This window comes from Pyrus communis, chromosome 1 (assembly GCF_963583255.1).
Source record: "Pyrus communis chromosome 1, drPyrComm1.1, whole genome shotgun sequence".
NCBI lineage: Eukaryota > Viridiplantae > Streptophyta > Magnoliopsida > Rosales > Rosaceae > Pyrus > Pyrus communis.
In genome coordinates this window covers 27,834,970-27,855,665 of record NC_084803.1, presented here as the reverse complement: position 1 = coordinate 27,855,665, position 20,696 = coordinate 27,834,970, and the positions used below count along the sequence as shown (strand labels likewise).

At 35.7% G+C, this 20,696-nt stretch overlaps 1 protein-coding gene across 1 annotated transcript; it reads left to right on the top strand.

The window, feature by feature from the left end:
• Positions 1-241: 241 nt before the first annotated feature.
• LOC137710109 (probable mannitol dehydrogenase) lies at positions 242-3,690 on the top strand. The gene is made up of 5 exons (XM_068449066.1): positions 242-407; positions 1,450-1,563; positions 2,071-2,584; positions 2,818-2,971; positions 3,250-3,690. Exons 1-5 carry the CDS (start codon positions 313-315, stop codon positions 3,447-3,449), a joined length of 1,077 nt encoding a protein of 358 aa, XP_068305167.1. The 5' UTR covers positions 242-312; the 3' UTR covers positions 3,450-3,690.
• The last annotated feature ends 17,006 nt before the right edge of the window (positions 3,691-20,696 follow it).

The following is a 20,696-nucleotide window of genomic DNA, read 5'->3' as shown; positions in this document are numbered from 1 at the left end:
TGTAATAATTATGAAATTTAAATCTAACGTCTAATAGCATTAAAGCCGCACAAAGAAATTGACGAAAATAAAATGTGCTACAAGGAAAAACACCAGCGAGATAAATGCAAAAGAGTCCCTTAAAAAAAGTGGAGCATTTTCATTCAAGACTTTTCATTTTTCCTTTATTTAAGTGAGTGCAAGGAATGAGTGCCGTGTCCCTACATTTCATAGTGCAGCGGCGCCAGTGAGTGGGCAGAAACCAAAGAGAGAGGGAGAAGTGGGGGGGGGAGGGGAGAGAGAGAAGTGAGAGAATTTGAGAGGAAGAAGAAAATGGCAATATCACCAGAAGAACACCCACAGAAGGCATTTGGGTGGGCTGCCAGAGACTCCTCTGGAATACTTTCCCCCTTCCGTTTCTCCCGAAGGTTCGTGTTTATATTTGCCATTTTGGTCTTTTCGTTTATATGGCTTTGCTGCGTGTGGAGATGTCTCACAGTTCTTATTTCTTTGTAATATATATCACCTTTTTCTTTAATATACAAGGACAAGGATGATCAAAGTTCCAAACCAACCCTGCCGAATGATAAAAAAACGGGTGATGTTATAGAGATCAAAATTTTAAATTAAATAGTGTAAATAAAATGATGTGGTTGTTGATGATTAGATTATTAATTAAGTATCAATTAACGTGCTTATTTTCTATTGGTGACACATCATTTGATTTATAAATTTAGTTTAAAAATTTGGTATTCCTAGAATATCTTAAACAATGTTGTATCTCCGTGTGGATATTGGCACGCCGCGATTTTTGTTTTTATTTCAGTTTCTTAAATATTTATTTATTTTCCTTTATTTGTTATAAGTTGTGTGGTGGTTATCTTGCTCATTATTTGCAGTTGACTTTATACTTCTCGAAATGCTTTATTCAATTAAACATTTACAATCAATGAAAATGGCTGCATGAAAAATAATGGTTATTTCAAAGTTTCTTGCGAGTTTTTCTTAACTGCTACGCTGCCCATAACATGTCAGAAACATAACCAATCTACATTTTGAGATGTTACTCCTCGTAACACGTACACATACGGTTTTTTTTCTTCTTTATCTCATTTTTGTTTTGTTTTAATACAAGCGATATTCTAGTTTAAACTAATCTAAATTGGAGAGGGAGAGACTCGGTACTGCATAGGGGGGAGCACATTCTCTAGGCAATGTGGAGCTTCGCCCACATATGGTTGTTTCTAAAAGTAAAAGTGTAAAAGCTCTGAATCCTTGCTTGTAGTTATTTAGTCGAGATAGAAGAGTCGGGCTTGATGCAGGGCAGGGGGAGATCACTCCCCAAGTGATTAATGTTGTTATACGAAAACATACCAACTCAAATAGTGATAACAACTGAGATAACGATGATGATGATGATGATGATGATGATGACGATGACGATGATGATGATATGTATGTTAATTGCAGGGAAAATGCTGATGATGATGTAACAATAAAGGTCCTCTACTGTGGGGTTTGCCATTCAGACTTACATTCTGCCAAGAACGATTGGGGTTTCACCAACTACCCTGTTGTGCCGGGGTAATTCGCAAATCTCACTTTGTAAATTTCTCTAGTTATATCTTATGGCTTTAACGATTTTTTATATAAGAAAAGTAAATTTTTGAAACATTTCATTACCATAAATAAAAAGTACATTCATTTGATTTTTATTATCAAATGAAAATAATTTCAATCGTGTTGCTTGTTTTAGGAATAGACCGTGAATGATTTGGTAGATTGGTTCGGTTAATGATTTCTCCAACATGTTCTGTTATGTTTTACATCGGCTGACCATTCAGAATTCACATAGATAAATGAATTCCATTACATTGGAGAACTACGGTTGCAATACTTAATAGGTGATTGCCAGTCTTGCAGAATATCAGCTTAGCATGCTTATTACCGTTAATTAATATTTTCATCTGAAATGGTTGTGTTTTTGTGACCGAATATCCTCTGAAAAATTGCATTGACGTGTGGGACGTGTTTCTATATTGTTTTGAATCTCATTCCTGTGTGTGTTAAGGTTTTCAGTTGATTTTGCAGGCATGAAATTGTTGGTGTTGTGACCAAAACCGGGAACAATGTGGACAAATTCAAAGTAGGTGATCGTGTAGGAGTTGGGGTCATAGTGGGTTCCTGCATGAAATGCGAGACATGCCAACAGGACTTGGAGAATTATTGCCCTCGAACAATATTTACCTATAACTCACACTATCATGACCAAACAAAAACTTATGGTGGTTATTCTGATATAATTGTTGTTCACCATCGCTATGTTCTCCGCTTTCCTGATAACTTAGCCCCTGATGCGGGTGCACCACTTTTATGCGCTGGGATCACTGTGTACAGTCCAATGAAGTATTATGGCATGACTGAGCCCGGAAAGCACTTGGGTGTGGCGGGACTTGGTGGGCTTGGTCACATTGCTGTGAAGATTGGCAAGGCATTTGGTTTGAAAGTGACCGTCATCAGTTCCTCCCCAGCAAAGGAGGATGAGGCAACTAAGAGACTTGGGGCTGATTCTTTTCTCCTCTTAAGTGACCCTGCCAAATTGAAGGTAATAATAAAATATATATAACATGTGTGTGTGTGTGTGTGTGTGTGTATTGTATAGACATCCATCATGCTAACCATGATTATAAATATCACAATGAAGATTACTGCAAATGTGGGAACGAAATTATGAATCCAAGATTTGAAAGGAAACGAATGAATTGATTTCTGCGAGTAAAAAAAATTAATTTAGTGTGTCTTAATGACTTGTACTAAATTTGTGCTTGTACTATTCAGGGAGCAATGGGTACCATGGATTACATCATTGACACAGTGTCTGCAGTTCATGCTCTGGCTCCATTAATTGGTCTACTGAAGCTGAACGGGAAGCTGGTCACAGTGGGTTTGCCTAACAAGCCCCTGGAGTTGCCTATCTTCCCTTTAGTTTTGGGTATACCTCTACAACAACAAACACGCGACTGTTTTTCTCTTATAAATTATCTTCTGATAGAATTAGCATTTTTGTTTTCGTATTTAGGATAGGATGCATGCATGTGTTAATTTAACCCGCTTTCCATGCTTTCTAAACAAATAGTAACAAACTGCTTAACATTATTTCTGCGGTGTTTATGCGTGTTTGGAACTTTTGAGCTCGAAAAGAGCGTTTGAGAAGCATAAAGTAACGTTAATTTCCACAATACTTCTAATTAATCACGTCATGGCTTACAGGGCGGAAGCTTGTAGGGGGAAGTGACATAGGAGGGGTGAAAGAGACGCAGGAGATGCTTGACTTTTGTGCAAAGCACAACATTACCTCAGACATCGAGCTGATTCATATGGATTACATTAACACAGCAATGGAGCGACTTGCCAAATCAGATGTCAGGTATCGGTTTGTGATCGATGTAGCAAACTCCTTGACTCAGTAGATTGGCTATGAATGCCTTGACTGCTAGCTTCACCTGGTTTGAGTTGCTCCGCGATTAAAAATAAGCTGTGTTTAGTTATTTCATGTTATATGGAAGCTTTTCGGGGGAGGTAACATAAGGAAATTTGTTGTCCAGCAAATTTGTTATACTGATCTTCCGCCGGTTTCGGTCGATTTTTATGAATCTGACAATAGCATATGAATCAACTTTCACCTCCTCGTTTTGCTAATAAATTTCTTGTCTCTCTACTGTTTGGATTTTGTTGATATGCCTTAGTTTTCCTTTTTCTGTTTCTTTTTTTTTCTTTCTAGGTCAAGCCAAAGCTCCCGTAGTTTTCGGTAATCCGTGACTTTAACTTCTTCATTGACACAAAATGTTGGCATTGTCAAGCAATCTGACATCTTACGTTGCAAGTATGTTAATCTTAGACTAATGATCAATATAAGATTGTTAATCTAAACCGTCAACCAAGCGGATTTTTATTACAGTACATGACCTTGTTTGATAGTGTGGTTACATAACATGTCAGACAATTGAAAAGAGAGCATTAAACTCTATAGATTTCTAGGTCTTTTGTTGTTTGTTTCTGTTTATGGAGACCCTTAAAACTGCTTAACAGTTAAACAGTCACCTTTTTGTTTCCTTGTCAGTTCATTTTTCTCATCAGAGTACATATTTTTCAATAGGCCATAACAAGTATCACAAATTTAGATATGTTCTCTGTTTAGATTATTGTTCCACATCAAGAAACTAAACCAATACGTACAACAATATATTATTTTTGGGTGAAGTGTCGATTTAGTCTCTAAACTATCACCTCAGTGAAAATTAGGTCTCTGAATTATTCTTTTTGGTAAAATAAGTCTCTAAATTCATTAAAAATCGCTAATTTCATCTCTACTATTATATTTAAAGCTATTTTATCCAATTTTTCCTCAACTTAAGTTACTTAACACGTTTAAGAGTGTATTACCGTCATTTCTCACCTATAAGCCATTAATATTTCATATAGGTTGCGAATTTAACGTCTAATTTACCCTCCAAAATTAACTCTATACTCTATTTCCTTCTAGAAAATTACTAATCTACTCTCCAATGTGTATAGCATGCAAGTAATGTGACTTACATTGACGGAAAATTGAATATAGTAGCTTCAAATATAATATTAGGGATGTAATTGACAGATTTTTATAATTCAAGAATTGAGTTTTCTGAAGAAAAAAAAAATAATTTACAGACCTAATTTTCATTCATGTGATAATTCAGAGACTAATTTGACAAATCTTCTATTATTTTTTTTGTCAAACGTACTACAATGTATTGATTCTCTGGTATTTCTACTCATTGCTTATTGGATTTTATGTCGGGTGCTCCAATTCCATCATCCCTTCTTTGACTATCAACATCATTCACATCTCATTTACACTCGCAAGAGATTAAGTATGACTTGTACTCTAATGAGGAAGATTAAATTGAGATCTCTTCAAATAGACGGACAAATCTCTTAAGTGTAAAATACAATTACATTTTTATTTGGTCTAATCGGATTAACAATCCTCGTGGCTATAGGGGATTCAAAAAATAATCATGTGACAAAAGAAATTAAGAATTATACCCTTGCGAGCTCCGCTAAGATTGTAGCTCAAAATTATTAAGTTTAATAGGTTGCATGTGAGCCCCACATCACATGTGAGGCTAAATTTGTCATTTCATCATTCCTTTCAATTTTGGGTTGAGTTAGAGTTATGGTTGGGGTAGGTCGATCTTGGAGAAATTTTTAGGTGTACCCTCACTCATAATGGTTTGATTTTATTTATTTATTGAGGGTACAAAAAGTGAGGGTACACCATTATGAGTGAGGGTACACCAAAATTTTTTGGTGTACCCGGTACACCTAAAAATTTCTCTCGATCTTAATCTAGGAAACTTGGGGCTGACGTCATGATGGTAGTGAACATTTTCAACCCAAAACTAAAGGGGATCATGAAATGACAATTTTAGGCTCACATGTGATGTAAGGCACATGTGCAACCTATTAATGGATATTGAACGAAACTTTCAATTTTGGCCATGTGCAACCTATCATTTCTATTTTCATAACCATGAAATGTGACATCCCACATCGTCCAGGGGAGTGATCCTTAAATGTATATTCTCATCCCTACCTAGCACGAGGCCTTTTGGGAGCTCACTGGCTTCGGGTTCCGTAGGAACTCCGAAGTTAAGCGAGAAGGGGGGCTTGAGCAATCCCATGATGGGTGACCCACTGGGAAGTTGCTCGTGAGTTCCCAAAAACAAAACCGTGAGGGCGTGGTCGGGGCCCAAAGCGGACAATATCGTGCTATGATGATGGAGCGGGCCCGGGAAGTGATCTGTCCCAGGACGGGATGTGACATGAGGCCAAGTTTGAGCCTTAATTATGTTTGGTAAATGAAAAAAAAAGAAAAAAAAGTTCTTCTTTTCTTCAAAACCATGGTCCAAAACAATAGTGAGCAAAAGTATCTCTACACATGCTTCTCAAAAAAACGTTTTTTTCATTGGAGATAAGTGAACAAAACTAATTAATGAAACTTTCTTATTGACAATTTTACCCTTTTTTTTTTTTTTTTTTTTTTTGCAAAATAAACTTTTAGCACTATAATTTACCAAACACTTGCCTACTTTTTCACACCTGTTTTTCGCCATCACAGTAAAAGCAGTTTTGAGAAGGAAAAAAAAAAAAAAGTATAGCAACCCCAAAATCCCTTACTGTAATAGTTATTGCTCAACCTAAAAAATAAGTGCTCGTTTTTATCTCTGAAGAAGTGCTCAATCTAAAAAATAAGTGCTCGTTTAAATATATAATCTTCTTGGAAAAAACTCTTTAAAGTTTAAAGTGCTTCTATGACCCATAATTGAGCTCTATTTTATTTATTTATTCATGGCTTGACGAAGTTAGAATCCATTTGGTTGTCAACATATTTTTAGTCATTTCAAAAGTGATCCCAAACATGTCCTATTTGCTGTATAAATTTAATTTGTAATGCTATGAACCATGCATGTACTATAGATTTATATTGATGTAATCAAATTATGTGTCTTAGTACTTTTAGAAATGAGTAATACTTGCACCCCATAAGAAATGCATATCTCTAACCTTGTATTATATCAATTTCATAATCAGAATCGTTTAATTTTAGAACTTGTTCACAGCAAAATCATTCTTCGATCTCCTCTAATCTTATTTTATTTTTCTATTTCAAGATTGTTTCTTTAATATTTGTTTACCCGATTAAAATAAAAATTCAAAGAGAAGCTTCGATGACAACGTACTGATGAAAGTTGAAAGCTAGAACAATAACATGGGAACTTTAACGAAAAATTTCCGGTACTATTCATTTTAACGAAAAACCACATTTTTACACTAAAAAGTCAATCTTGGTACTATTTACTTTATCCTTTATTTTGTCCTTATCGCTAAAACTCAAAGTTTTCAAGTCCTTTTCATTAATTTTTCTCAATAACATTAGGCAGAGAAAAGAATTCACTACACTATTTAAACAAAATGAAGAATGACGTAGACCAGTAAATGGTGTGATAATTGCAGGCGCACAACATCTTTCAACTAATATAGTGATAAGTAAGTGTTAAGGATCAGATTAACTTAAATTTAATAGTACGATGAATTCAAATTAAAAATAAACAAAACAAGAATTATTATGACAGAACTGGATATGCAAAAGACTAAATGTACTTAATAATAACAATTGATTGAAAAACCAACAAGTGAAAATACTAACAATGTTCCTAACTACCAACCCATGCTATGTCTTGCCATAGATTTAGATAATCAAAACCTTTTACGTTCAATGGATAATTATAAGAAACTGCACAAATTGTAACCAGCATGTCTACTCGACTATGTAACTCACTAAACTCAGCATGTCAGTCACAATTTAATTATTCACACAAATAATGGCCAATTATTTGATAACAATAAAGCACAATGACAATTACTTAACATGAAAAATAACTGAGATTAATGTAAAATAATGAGTAATAGATGTTCATGACAAAAGTACACCCTAGCTGTAGAAAAAAGGCCTTAGTTTATGTTAAAATTAGAGGACAACATGGATAAATGTGAAATCATAGGGAGAAACAACCGGAATTTCAACCTTGGCCATGCGATAAAGCTTGAATCTTCAATCTTTCTTCTCTTTTCTCTCCGCTGATGGATATTTGTGAGGTCTGGAGAGAGGTTCCTCTCTTTTATAAGGCGTTTCTAAGGTGCGCTGCCTTGCAATATGATGGGAATCCAGCGGCTGTAAGCTAACAAGCTCATGCTTTAGAACCGGTCTTTGTGACCCAATGTAATTCATACCCTTTTTATTTTGTTCAGGGTATGTTTTTGTCAAAGAGAGAGATTGAGCTACGGGTTTAATTCGCGCCTAAGAGAGGGAAAGAAAGGCAGAGAGAGGTAGCTGGTGAAGGTGTGAAGAGTCGACTTCAGATGGACTGAAGCTCAATTTCGATTGTGACCAGGTAATGTTATACCTTTATTTTTATTTGGCTCACTGAGTGTGTTTTTATCGAGGATCACTGAGTGTGTTTTTGTCGGCCGGGGGGGGGGGGGGAGAGAGAGAGAGAGAGAGAGAGTTGAGGGTTGTATTCGCAAGGAAATAGAGGTAGAGAGAGGGAGTTGATGAAGAGTGTGAGTGCTCGATTTCAGGTGGATTGAAGCTTAGTTTCGATCCTGACCTTATAATCATATACTTTTAATTATTTTTTGGTTCATTGGGTGTGTTTTTGTCGGAGAAAGGACAACTGAGAGTTGAATTTGCAAGAAAAGAAAAGCAGAGATAGGGAGCTGGTGAATGGTGTAAGTGCTCAATTTCAGATGGATTGAACCTCAGCTTGGATTGGAGGTGACAAGGGGGCTTCTTCCACAACCTCTGAAGAAACCCAAATTGTGATGGTGATTTTTATGCCATCAGCTAATCCATTTTCCTTCCATTTTGGTTTTAAAAACCAACTTCGGGTACGTGTATAATGTTAGATATATAGGTGTAAAACTTGTGCTGGCTTGTGATGAGTAGTGTAGATTTGAAGCATGTAGTTATGAACTATAGTTCAGTGGAGGATGGGTTAGAAGTAGAAGAAATTATTAAGGAAAAAGCGGATGAAGGTGCAAGAGATCAATTTGGTGCAGGAATGGTTGAACTTGCGGTACCAACTGTAGACGATGAGTTGATATCCATATTAAAAATGAAGTTTGATTCGTTGGATGAATGGTATATTTTCTACAAAAATTATGCACTTGTAGCTAGGTTTGGGATTCGGGAGCATAATAGTAAAAAGTCCAGTGATGGTGATTATTTGGTAAGGAGAGAATTTGTATGTTGTAAACAAGGCAAAAAAAAGGTGGATGCTAATTCTAAACCCAATCAGAAATGTAGGAGGGTAGAAGTTGGAAGTGACTGGAAGGCGAAACTTGTGCCGTATAAAGGAATTGATAATGAAAAGAGTGTTGTAACATTTTTTCATGAATGACACAACCACCTTATGGCAAGCGCCTCACACTTATTTAGATCTCATCTTCGGGTTTCGAAGGCAAAAAAGACGATGATTGAACAATATGTGCAAACAAATATTTCCTTAAGTAAACTAGTGGGTTTATTGGAGGTGCATAGTGGAGTAATTGAAAATATTGGTTGAATCCCGAAGGATATGTGTAATGCCGAACAACAATTGAGAGCTCATCTAATCGGGCATGATGCAGAAATGCTCAAAGAGAATTTTGAGGATGAAAAAGAGAAAAACGTTTTATTCTATTTTAAGATGGAGATTGACGAAGGCGAAACACTTGGCAATTTATTTTTGGTGGATACTAAGTCACAACATGGTAATGGCCATTTTGGTATGTGATTGTATTTGACACCACGTTCAACACCAATGTGTATGGGATGATGTTTGCTCTTATGTTAGGGGTTAATAACCATGGTATTGGGTTATGCATTCCTGAAAAATGAAAAGACCGAGAGCTTTGTGGAGGAAATATTTGAGAACTAAGTTCATTAAGCAACATAATGCATGCATTTTGCAATTAAATGGCGGAAGCATGCTTGTATGCACTTTAAAACAAAACTTAAACCATGAAAGTCAAAGTCTAGTAGTTGTGGTGAACCAAGACTCAACTCACAGAACAAAGTGAGTTGAGAAACTTTATACATTTGAAGCACATCTTTGCTTAGCAAAGGTTAATCACCTATGAGAGGGCCTTCTTTCCTTTGCATCCTTGTTCCTTGGATCCATGGATATGGATGAAGGAACTTTGCTTCTTAGCTCCTTGTCTTCTTGAATTTGGTTGGAGGAATGGGTTCTCCAAAAGCCACCTAAGAAGGAGGCCTCTATGTTTTGGCACCAAGGATGAATGAGGGAAGAATATGAGTGACATGGGGAGGAAGAAGTTGCTAGAATGCTCCTCCTATAAGGCCAGCCTTGAAGGAAATTTTGTGAAAAACTTAGTTCATGAAGCAACATAATGCATACATTTAATGATTAAGTGGTAGAAGCATGCTTGTATGCACTTTAAAACAAAACTTAAACCATAACATCCAAAGCTTAGTAGTTGTAAACCAAGACTCAACTCAAATATTAAATAAAGGAGTTGAGATTTCTTATACCTTTGTTGAATCCTCTTTGCCCTTGGCCGGCACCCCCTTCTCCGGCTTAAGGCTTGCTTACGGTTATTTACTGTTTTGTTGGTCGCTTGGATTTGTGCTTAACCGCCACTCATGGCGGTGCTCTAATTTGGTTCTAACAAATACCAACTCAACATTATAACTTCAACAAAACAAAAGTGAATGACATAAACCCTATATACTACCTATAGACAAAACTTCATAGACCCACTTCACATTAAAATTTCCCAAGAATTCCATATATATCCACTAGCTTCAACTAATTTCATTAACTAACATGCATAATTAGCCTCAAACACTAAATCAATTAATCAAATTAACAGAATTAACAAGTTTTTTTTTTTTTTTCTTCCAATGGCCCATTTTTCAAACTCACCAAATTTGAAATTGACTTTAGGGATTGAATATTGTGAGAGGACTCTAAACGCGACTCGAACAAAGCAAGAACCAATTCCTTTTCTGTCAAAACTCTGGAAAAAATTTAAACCAAATTCGCCTGAGTTTCTAAACCCTTGTGTGGAAGTGTAGTGAGTTTCGAATGTTTGCTAGAGACTACAACCACTACATAGATTTGACTGGGTTTCCAACGGGAAGGAAGTTTGAAATCGTTGGTGGGAGAGGGAGAGCTTTGGGCGAAGGAGACGACAAATTTAAAAAGGAAAACTGTTGTCGGGAAGAGGGAGAGTAAGTTGATTTTTTTTAACTATTGTTAGGTACTATTTTTAATTTAATTACGGGTTATGATCCGGTTTCACCCTAAACTCGTTTTGATGAATTTGTTTTTAACCCTTCAAACGTGATCTAACAGACCATATTCGGTACGCATCTATGGTCCCCAAATAGCGTTCCATACCTTAGAAATGGCCCTCTTTTATAGTGCCGCGACTTGAGTTATATAAGCATCTTCTTTTCTTTATTTGTCCACATGCCAATGGGAATTCCAGAAACCATTCCTTGTACGAAAAGGAAAGCAGCACCAAGTCAAATTATTTTGCACCGCTAGTGTAATTGGGCTACCTGTGAAGGTCCAATTCTCGATCTGTTGCACTCCTCCATTCCTTCCTAGCCCATCAGCTCACAGCGCACTCATCAATTCTTTGTGTTTCTCCAATTCAAACCTCCAATTCCATGTTTTTGTTCACAACTTATATTTCCTATAATACTTGCACAAAACGCATCAAATTCAACTATTTTAATATAAAATCATGACTAATTAAATAGGCAAAAGAGGTACAAAATATGTGTAAACTATCATCCTAACAAATACCCTCAATTCTGTTGGATAGGCAAAAGAGGTACAAAATATGAAAATAACTATAAAAAAATAACTAAGCCCAATTCTGTTGGCGAAACGTTTGCACCAAGCATGTGCAACAAGCCTTTAAACCCCTAGGTGTCCTTAGTAGGAGGAGTTGTGTCTCATGATGGTTTACCCGTTATGCTACCACAAACGCTTTACTAAAAAATGAAGTTGTTAAAGACATCACTTCTATCAATTAATAAAAACCAATGCAAGTCAATTACACTTCCAAAACTAAAGTTATACCTTTCTAAGCAAATGAATCACAGTGGAAACCATGTAGCAAATGTCCCAAACACTCAGAATTTAAACTATCCACACTTGGTATGTGTAAAAAATCGCCTCGACTCTAATTTTTACTAGATATCTCTCTATTTTTTCACAAAACCTAAGCTCTCCTAACAAGCATATGTGACGACTTTATGTAAAGGCAAACAAAATATTGTCAAATATGATTAACATTGAAAATGACAATTTATCAACATAGATCTCATGAAAGGAATCGAATGACACATCTCGACCTCAATAGCCATTAAACTAGGGATCAAGATGTGCTGGCCATCACCAAAATGGTGACAAAGCCATAGGTAATAATTAAAGGATGTGAAAGAATTTGTACTGAAAAGCTCAATATATTGAATTACTAAACTTTTCGTGCAAGTCACTACATCAACCTCCCACTGCGGAACACTTGGGTTTCATCCCCATAATTTATCATATCAAGTTAGAGCATAGCAGTAGTACATACAACAGTTATCATAATATGTGTTGTGTATTACATATCTGAAAGTCTGACTATGCATTAGTACAAACTCGATAAGTAAAGACAGGAGTAATCACTCTACTCCGTATGAAGACCGCATTCCTGCCACGCCCACTTGTTGTCAAAGATCGCCTTGGTTTCACTAGGTCTTGAGAGGCGAAAAACAAAGTGTGAGTGGATCATAATCATTTATCTAGTCAAAAACATTTCGAAAGTACTAGGCCCGTTTTTTATACCTGGGATTAAATCCAATCTTACTCGACCTTGAACTTGTTGAGTATTAACTCCGGTTTCATAGGAGAACTTCATTGAGAACTCGAGTTCGAATTATTTGCCTTCCAATCACCAGTTCTTGCAAACAAGGCCATCCAACGATTCCTCAGGCCACCCAGATTCCAAATTCATTGTTTGGGGTCGAGATTTGGCTGAAGTTGGGTGGGTGAGGTGGTTGCTCTCGGTCGAGATAGAAAAAGTGAGAGAGAATCGAGAGTTAAAGACCGGGAGAATTTGCAGAAATGAGGAAGAAGAAGAGAGAGTGAGGCCGATGTTAGCCCATTCAAAAATTTTCCAAAAGGAAATTGGATTTTGCCATTCGCACTCCAAAAATCAAAACTAACTTCCGCAAGTCTAATTCGATTCTGCTTTTGTGCACACACTCGTGAATGTGAACATTAATTTTATAAAATAAGAAAACATGAGAAATTGAATCTAAACTCAAAAGTCCATACATATACAATATACCCACACTTAAGGCATTTTAATCCTTTCACACTTCTTGAGAATAAAATACATTTACTTAAGGTACTTTCACAATTCTCTAGAATAAAATACATTTATTTAAGGTATATGTTATAACAGTCTATCACACACCCCCCCCCCCCCCCCAAAAACCCCACCCCAACAAAGGAAAAAAAAAAAAAAAATTGTCCCCGAAATTTCTACAACTTGACTAGTGGAAAAACCAAAATGCCACTTGTTTAAGGTTTAGGTGGAGATAGAGAGAGTGAGGGTATAAAATAGCTTGACAAGTAGCTGCTTCTGCTTTGTGGTTTCCCCACAATACTTTCACCAAAGGAATTACCTTGTTTCGAAGAGCTTTTTCTGTCCGATCAAGTATGGCAACTAGTTCTTCTTCATAACTCAAGTCCTTTTGTAGTTTCAGTGGTGATGATTCTAAGACATGTGACTCATCTGGCACATAACCACAAAGCAACGATACATGAAACATATTGTGAACACATCATAACTCCGAAGGCAAATCCAAATCCTAGGCAACATCTCTAATTCTTTCAGTAATATATTAAGGACTAGGTCTGGCAAACAGGTCGTGTTTGTTTTGTTCGTGTCATTTTTGTGTAACACCTATTATCTTAACGAGTTGTGTCGTGTCATATCCATTATCTTAACAGGTTCTTAATAGGTCGGGTCACTTTACTTGTTAAAATGAACAAGCAAAATGACTTGACCCGTTTAACCCGTTATGGAAAATATATATATATATATATATATATATATATATTTTTTTTTTTTTTAAATTTGCACATAACATAATGTCACATAAATATTTCTTTAAAACATAAAAACACATTTGTCATCAAGTAAAGCCTAATAAAAAAAAGTATCAATACACTACTACAAAGGCAAGAATATGCAAAATAAAGGAGTTTTTCTTTTCAAAGTTGTGGAACCTTTCTCAGAAGTTAAAAACCTTACCAATGAAACTCGAAGCTTGCATGTTGTTCTTTTTACAAAATCCTTCAATTTTCATCTTTCATCATAGAGAAATGGTAGTGGAACTTTGGCTTGATCTATTATCTTCAAGATTATATTGATGACATTTTCAATAAGGCTTTCCACATCAGAACTCCCTTCTGCATAAACTAAGTATACAAAAACCAAACATTATAAATCATTCAAATTATGAGAAGTTTACCAAAAATAATTATGAAAAAGAAATAAAACAATAGTACCATATCACATAAAAATATATTATCTCTTTTTCCAAATAGGGAATTAGGTTTTGGATCCTGGTAGTAATGGAATCCAGGAAGGAAAAGAACTCAAGCGAGACAGAGAAAAGGTTAAGATAGAATCGAATTGGGAGATAGAATAGAAGGTGAATTTGCGACTAAGAATTAGGTTTTGTGCCTGTACTGTTGTTGCAATTGGAATTTAAATGGTAGGGATTTAATCTCACAAAAGTGAAATTAAATCCTAGTGCTCTTAATTATAGTATTTTTTTAGTGGTATAAATTATTAAATTAATATTTTCGGGTTACTCGTGTATACCTGGATCAACCCATTATCTTAACAGGTGCTTATCAGGTTACTCGATAAGGACTCAATTCGTTATCGTGTCAATCCAAAACTTGTTAATTTCGTATCGTTTCGAGTCAGATTAATAGGTCCCGTAAGAAATTATCAAGCCTATTAGGACCAATGTAACGAGGACTCAAATTCCCTCGCTTCGCGAATTTCACCACCCCTTTTCATGATTGTGGAGAAGCTGCTGTAGTGGTTCCCAGTATGGCTAACATTTGCAGGACAATTAAGATGGTTGCTGCTTTTATGCAGCTTTTTTGACCTTTCCCTTGTCATTGTTTTGCTCTAAATCAGTTACGGTCTTCATTTGTTTCCCTCTTCGAAGAGTGATTGTCATTGCTTGCTCTTGGCTTCTCGGATTAACTTCAGTTTAGCTTGGAAAAGATTCTATTTGTCTAACGGTTAATGCATGAAGTAACTTGGTTTTGAAGAGTCTAGTTTACTAGCAATCACATCGATTTATGTCGTTGAAGTTAAAGAGGCATCATATTAAAATGAATATTCTCCGACTCGTAGTTTCTAGTGGCAGCTGGGAGAACGATGCTTGAACGTGACATTGGAATAGTCGAAATATCAAGGTCTCCCACTAGTAGAAAAAACCATTTGCACAACCAAACTTTATGCGACGACATAAAACTCGTCGCGCAAAATAGGTTAGCGCGATGAAGGTAACATTTTGTTGCTCAAACCCGTCGGAAATAATTTAATAGGATAAATAGATGATTAGAATAGTTTTTTTTTATTAGTCTATTTATGGTTTATTAAATAATGACACTGAATTATTATTAATTTTAAAGAATAAATTTATATGGACTGTATTTATTTTGTTTTGTTTCGAGAACAGATTTCCAAAAAATTATAATATTGACATTATTTTGTTGAGAAACTATTTTCGAGACGAAATAAAATAAATATTTTCAGTTAATCGCGCAAGGCTTTACATGACAAAACTTTTGTCACTAAAACCTTTGCGGGACGAGATTTCATTGCACAAAAACACTATGAAACAGTCAGTTAGCGTTTAAGGCATCGTATTTACTGTGTATTACCACTTAATTACGCGACAAAATTTTGGTCGCGCATAACGTTGAGGGACGAAACTTCATCGCACAAAGTGATGGTCGGTGGCATTGAAGTCGTGGCATTTATTGTGTATTTATTTCGTACTTTGTGCAACAAACGCTTCATCGCTCAAAGGTTATGCGAGACAAAGGCTTCATCGTGTAAAGTATTACGTGTTCTTTATAAGCATAGATTGTTTTGCAGTTTTCTTCACGTTGTTTTGTACATTTGATGGCCAATAATAGGGATAGTAAGAGAGGGACGGTCTAGGATCGAATGGTGGAAAGAAGCAGCACGCCCTCGAGCCCCATGATATGACGCAATATGTGGAGTTTGTACATTCGATTCGTTTAGCAATGCATAACAATTGTCCTATTGCTGAGTGGCGCTCTTGAAAATTTATGCCTGAGGACGTGAAGAAGGCAGTGATGGATCAACTATTAGTAAGTGTGAAAAATGTTGAAAATAATTAATTTTGTGAAATTGTTTTTTTATATGTTGTAAATAATTATTTGCATATATGTGTAATAGTGTAACTATACTTTTGATGATACAAACAAAGAGTTGATGAAGTTGATGGAGGAGGCATTGAAGAGGGCTTACAAGCAGTGGCGTTATGACGTGGAGCGGAATGGAGGACCAGTGGAGTAGTTTTAAATTTATATTTTTTAGGACACTATTTATTTTTAGTTATGTATTTGGACTTAATTAGCCTTTAATTCATGTTTTGTTGTTTAAATAATTGAATTGGTTAATTTACTTTATTTAAATTTTCTATTATTTTTAGAATAAATATTATAATTGAATAAGTCTTTGTAATTATGAAATTTATGTAAATATAGATTATAAAGATCTATGTTTACATTAATTTCATAATTATAATTAATTATGTATCTGTTTGTCGCTAAACATTTTGCGCGACAAAATATTAGACGCAATAAGTAGGTGCGACGATTACTTATTTGTCCCACCTACTTCTTTTCACGACAAAGTGTTCATTGCATAAAGGCTGTAAAAAAAACGCTGTTAAATTTACCGCTAAATTTTGAGTCTATACATTTTAAGCGATGAAATGTTTGTCGCGTAAGGGTGAAATCAAAGGACGACGACGCCAGAGTTTTGCATGACAAAGTTTTCATCGCGCAAGATTTTTACTCCTGACGGTCAATTTTCTAAGTCAGAGGATTCAATGCTATTGAAGAGAATTGGGTTTTGTGCGACGATGCTTTCGTCGCGCAAGGTGGCCAAGGTTCCTATAAATAACCAATTTTCGTTTCTATATTTCTCAAACTTTTTATCGAATTACAATTCCAATTGTTATTCAAATTTAAGCACGATGGCCGACTCAGGTGCTCGTTCGTCGAAGAGGATGGAGGCCTAAAGTCCCAGAAAAGGTAATACCCACTAAATTAATTATGTGTTTTCTATATGTTTGATACATTGCACTATTTATTTTAATATACATTTTTTTAGTAGACAAGAAAAAAAAAAAAAAAGAGCTACACTCATGGTTCGATACAGTTTTGGGGGGAGCCACTACCGAATCAATTATGTAGAATTGATGGGAATTCAGAAGTTGGATATGCGCAACAAGTTTATGTGCAATGTGCGGGTATTAATGCGCCACAAATGCAGTCCAGATTGGGAGTCTTGGAGGGACGTCCCCGAGGAGATAAAGATGCACTCGATCGATGAGTTAGAGACTGCTTAGGACATTGACCAAAGTGACCCAAATTTGATGAAGTGCATCGACAACATATTCAAATCATCTTTCTAGGAGTGGAAGTTTAATGTTGAATGTGAGGCAGAACTGAACCGAACACCAAAACCACCAGCGGTGGAATAAAATTTTATTTGTATTTTTCTTTTATGTTTAATTAAATAATAACATTTGGGTTTTAAGTTTTTATTTATGAGCCTTACTTTTTAATATGCAATTTTAAAGTTTTTGTTGCATAAAATATTATTGTAATAAGTGATTATATTAATTAAATATGCATGACTATTTAACTAATTTAAACATTTGTAGATTTGTTCGGGTGATTTAAAACTTTGTTTATTAAGTGTGTATGTGATTTAAAAAGAATAAAGTAATAAATGAAAATATATATATATATATAGATATATATTAAAACAATATATATATATATATATATATATATCGACCAAATTACATTTTTGTCGCTCAAAGTGGAATTGCGTGACACTACACCGTCATTGCGCAAAGGTTATCAGAAAACGCGGGATTGTCCATGAGTTGGCGCCAGAAAGTGAAATGCATATGTTTTACGCGACGAATGTTTCATCACACATGGTGGGTAAAAAAGCGGTAAAGGAGAACATATTTGGCGCCATGTATTCGAATGCACAGATTTTGCGGGACGAATGCTTCGTCGCTCAAGAGTGTAATTCAGCTCCCTAGACACAGAGAGGCAAAAACTGCAAATTCATTGCAGCTCTGCCTCTCTTCCTTCAACTTATGGTCTCTCCTCTTCCTAGGCTCGATCACTCGGTCTCGTGCTCCCTCTCTTCATCACCTATATATCATTTGGTAAGCAAATTTGTTTTCAATATATATATATATATATATATATATATATTTGAAATTACACAATGAAACGAACAAAATTAAATTTGTTGTGTGTAGGTGGTTTTTTTTTTTAACAACTATCGGCGAGGAACGCATTAGGATGTATATTTTCTTCGACTATTTCATTAAGATTAAATGTAGTTTATTTATTTGTTTTTTTAGCATTTATGTGATACAATTTATTTGTATGAAAACATTTTTGTATGAAGTTAAGTATTAAATTCATACGTTATTTTCATGAAAACTTAGTTTCCCGTTTGAGAATTAGTTGGATTTCGCGCAAGGATGCGAAAGTATGACTACGGTCCAATTAATTCTTGAATTGTCCCAATTTTTGGATAGCTTGAGAATGCACAGTTATGTGTCGTAGTTTGCAGTTCACAGATTAGATTTCGATAAGGAGAAATTTGGTAGCATGTATGTGCGTTATTCGAGTGCTGTGTACGCATTTAGTACATATATGATGCACTTGAATAACTGCAGGGATATGCTACCAAATTTTTTTATTGTCGAAATCTAATCTCATAGAGCCGTAAAATATGACATGTAGCTATGCATTCCTGAATGGGATAGGACTTTTACCAGAGGCATAAGGTGGCATGTTATAATTGAAGTGTTTGTAACCATTGTGATTCTATTTTTTTCACAGGCGATATGGATAAACAGTGGATACATAATCCTAACAAATGTGTAGACGAATATTTGGATGGAATAAATCAGTTCATTGATTTCGCAATGGCACACAACCAAGGTTCACCTCTAATTCAGTGTCCATGTAGGAACTGTAATAATTCAATGGTTGAGTATTATGAAAATATTCAATACCATTTAGTATGACATGGTATGATGGAGACGTATACCACTTGGAATCATCATGGGGAATGATTAGTACATCCTTCATCTTCACATGTGACCCCATTAGTTGAGGCAGTTAAATCTTATGTTGATCCAAACGAACAAATTATGGATAACCTAGATGCTACTTTTCCAGACGCCTTGACCAATTTTGATCAGGAAGTGTGAGATGACATCCCTCAAAGCATGGATAGTGGAGCCTTAAAAAATTATGAAAAACTATTAAAAAGTGCCAGACAAGAATTATACTCTGGTTGTGAGGATTTTTCAGTACTGACGGCTATTGTGAAGCTGATGCATGAAAAACTAAAATTTCGTATGTCTAATCAGTGCATTGATTATTTTTGGGCCTTTTCAAGAGGATGCTTCCAAAGAACAATTGTTTGCCTAAGGATCACAAAAGTGCAAAGAATGTGTTGAATGGTTTGGGATTAGGTTATGAAAAATTTCACGGGTGTAAAAATAATTGTGTATTGTTCTATAAGGAGAATGAAGAGCTAGATAAATGCCCTATATGCAAAGAGTCGAGATTTCAAACGACAGCTCAAAACAAAACGACAATGATTCCACAAAAAGTTATGCGTTATCTTCCAATAAAGACCAGGCTTCAGCATTTATATATGTCAACGCATACTGCTAGCGACAGGACATGGCATAAGGACAAATGGGTGGATGACAATTTGATGAGTTTGATCGTTCGTACCCCGATCTTGCCCGAGAGCCACAAACCATAAAATTGGGGCTGGCCACAGACGAATTTAATTTGTTTGGGGTATTAAACCAAAACCACAACACTTGGCCAATCGTTGCAATTCCATACAATTTGACGCCTTGGAAATGCATGAAGAAAGAATATATGATGATGACTATGTTGATAACCGAGGATCTAGGCAAGTCTATCGATGTTTATTTGTGGCCATTAGTCAATAAGCTGAAAGATTTATGGGAAAACGAAGTTCCAACATATGATAAAGCAATTGGGTAGATGTTCACCTTGCAAATTGACGCCTTGGAAATGCATGAAGAAAGAATATATGATGATGACTATGTTGATAACCGAGGATCTGGGCAAGTCTATCGATGTTTATTTGTGGCCATTGGTCAATGAGCTGAAAGATTTATGGGAAAACAGAGTTCCAACATATGATAAAGCAACTGGGTAGATGTTCACCTTGCAAACAGAGTAATGTGGACTACAAATGATTTTCCCGCATATGCTATGATGTCCGGGTGGAGTACTAAGGGTTATTTGGCATACGCAGCTTGCAAGGAAGACACGACATCTTCTTGGCACGCGGGGAAAGTTTGTTACCTGGGGCATCTTAGATGGTTGTCGTGGGACCACGAGTGGCATCAGAACGAGATAGCATTCTTCGACACAACAGAGATTCAACCAAGACCTAGAGAATGGTCTAGAGAAAATATTTTAGCTCAATTGAATCGTTTGGATTTTGGCCTGTTTGGCAAATCGGTAAATAACACCAGACCAGACACCCATCTAAACTGGACATACAAGAGTATGTTGTTTGAGTTGCCGTACTGGTTCAAATTAAAACTGCGTCACAACCTCTATGTTATGCATGTTAAGAAGAAGATGTTTGATACATTGGTTGGAACTATATTAGACATCGAGGGAAAGACAAAGGACACGATCAAAGCTCACATTGATTTG

What these genes read in the sequence shown, in the direction of transcription:
- LOC137710109 (XM_068449066.1), top strand. Translation starts at nt 313, where the DNA reads ATGGCAATATCACCAGAAGAACACCCACAGAAGGCATTTGGGTGGGCT. An exon ending in AACTACCCTGTTGTGCCGGG is followed by an intron (nt 1,564 to 2,070) that starts GTAATTCGCAAA and finishes TTGATTTTGCAG; the next exon opens with GCATGAAATTGTTGGTGTTG. An exon ending in TATCTTCCCTTTAGTTTTGG is followed by an intron (nt 2,972 to 3,249) that starts GTATACCTCTAC and finishes CATGGCTTACAG; the next exon opens with GGCGGAAGCTTGTAGGGGGA.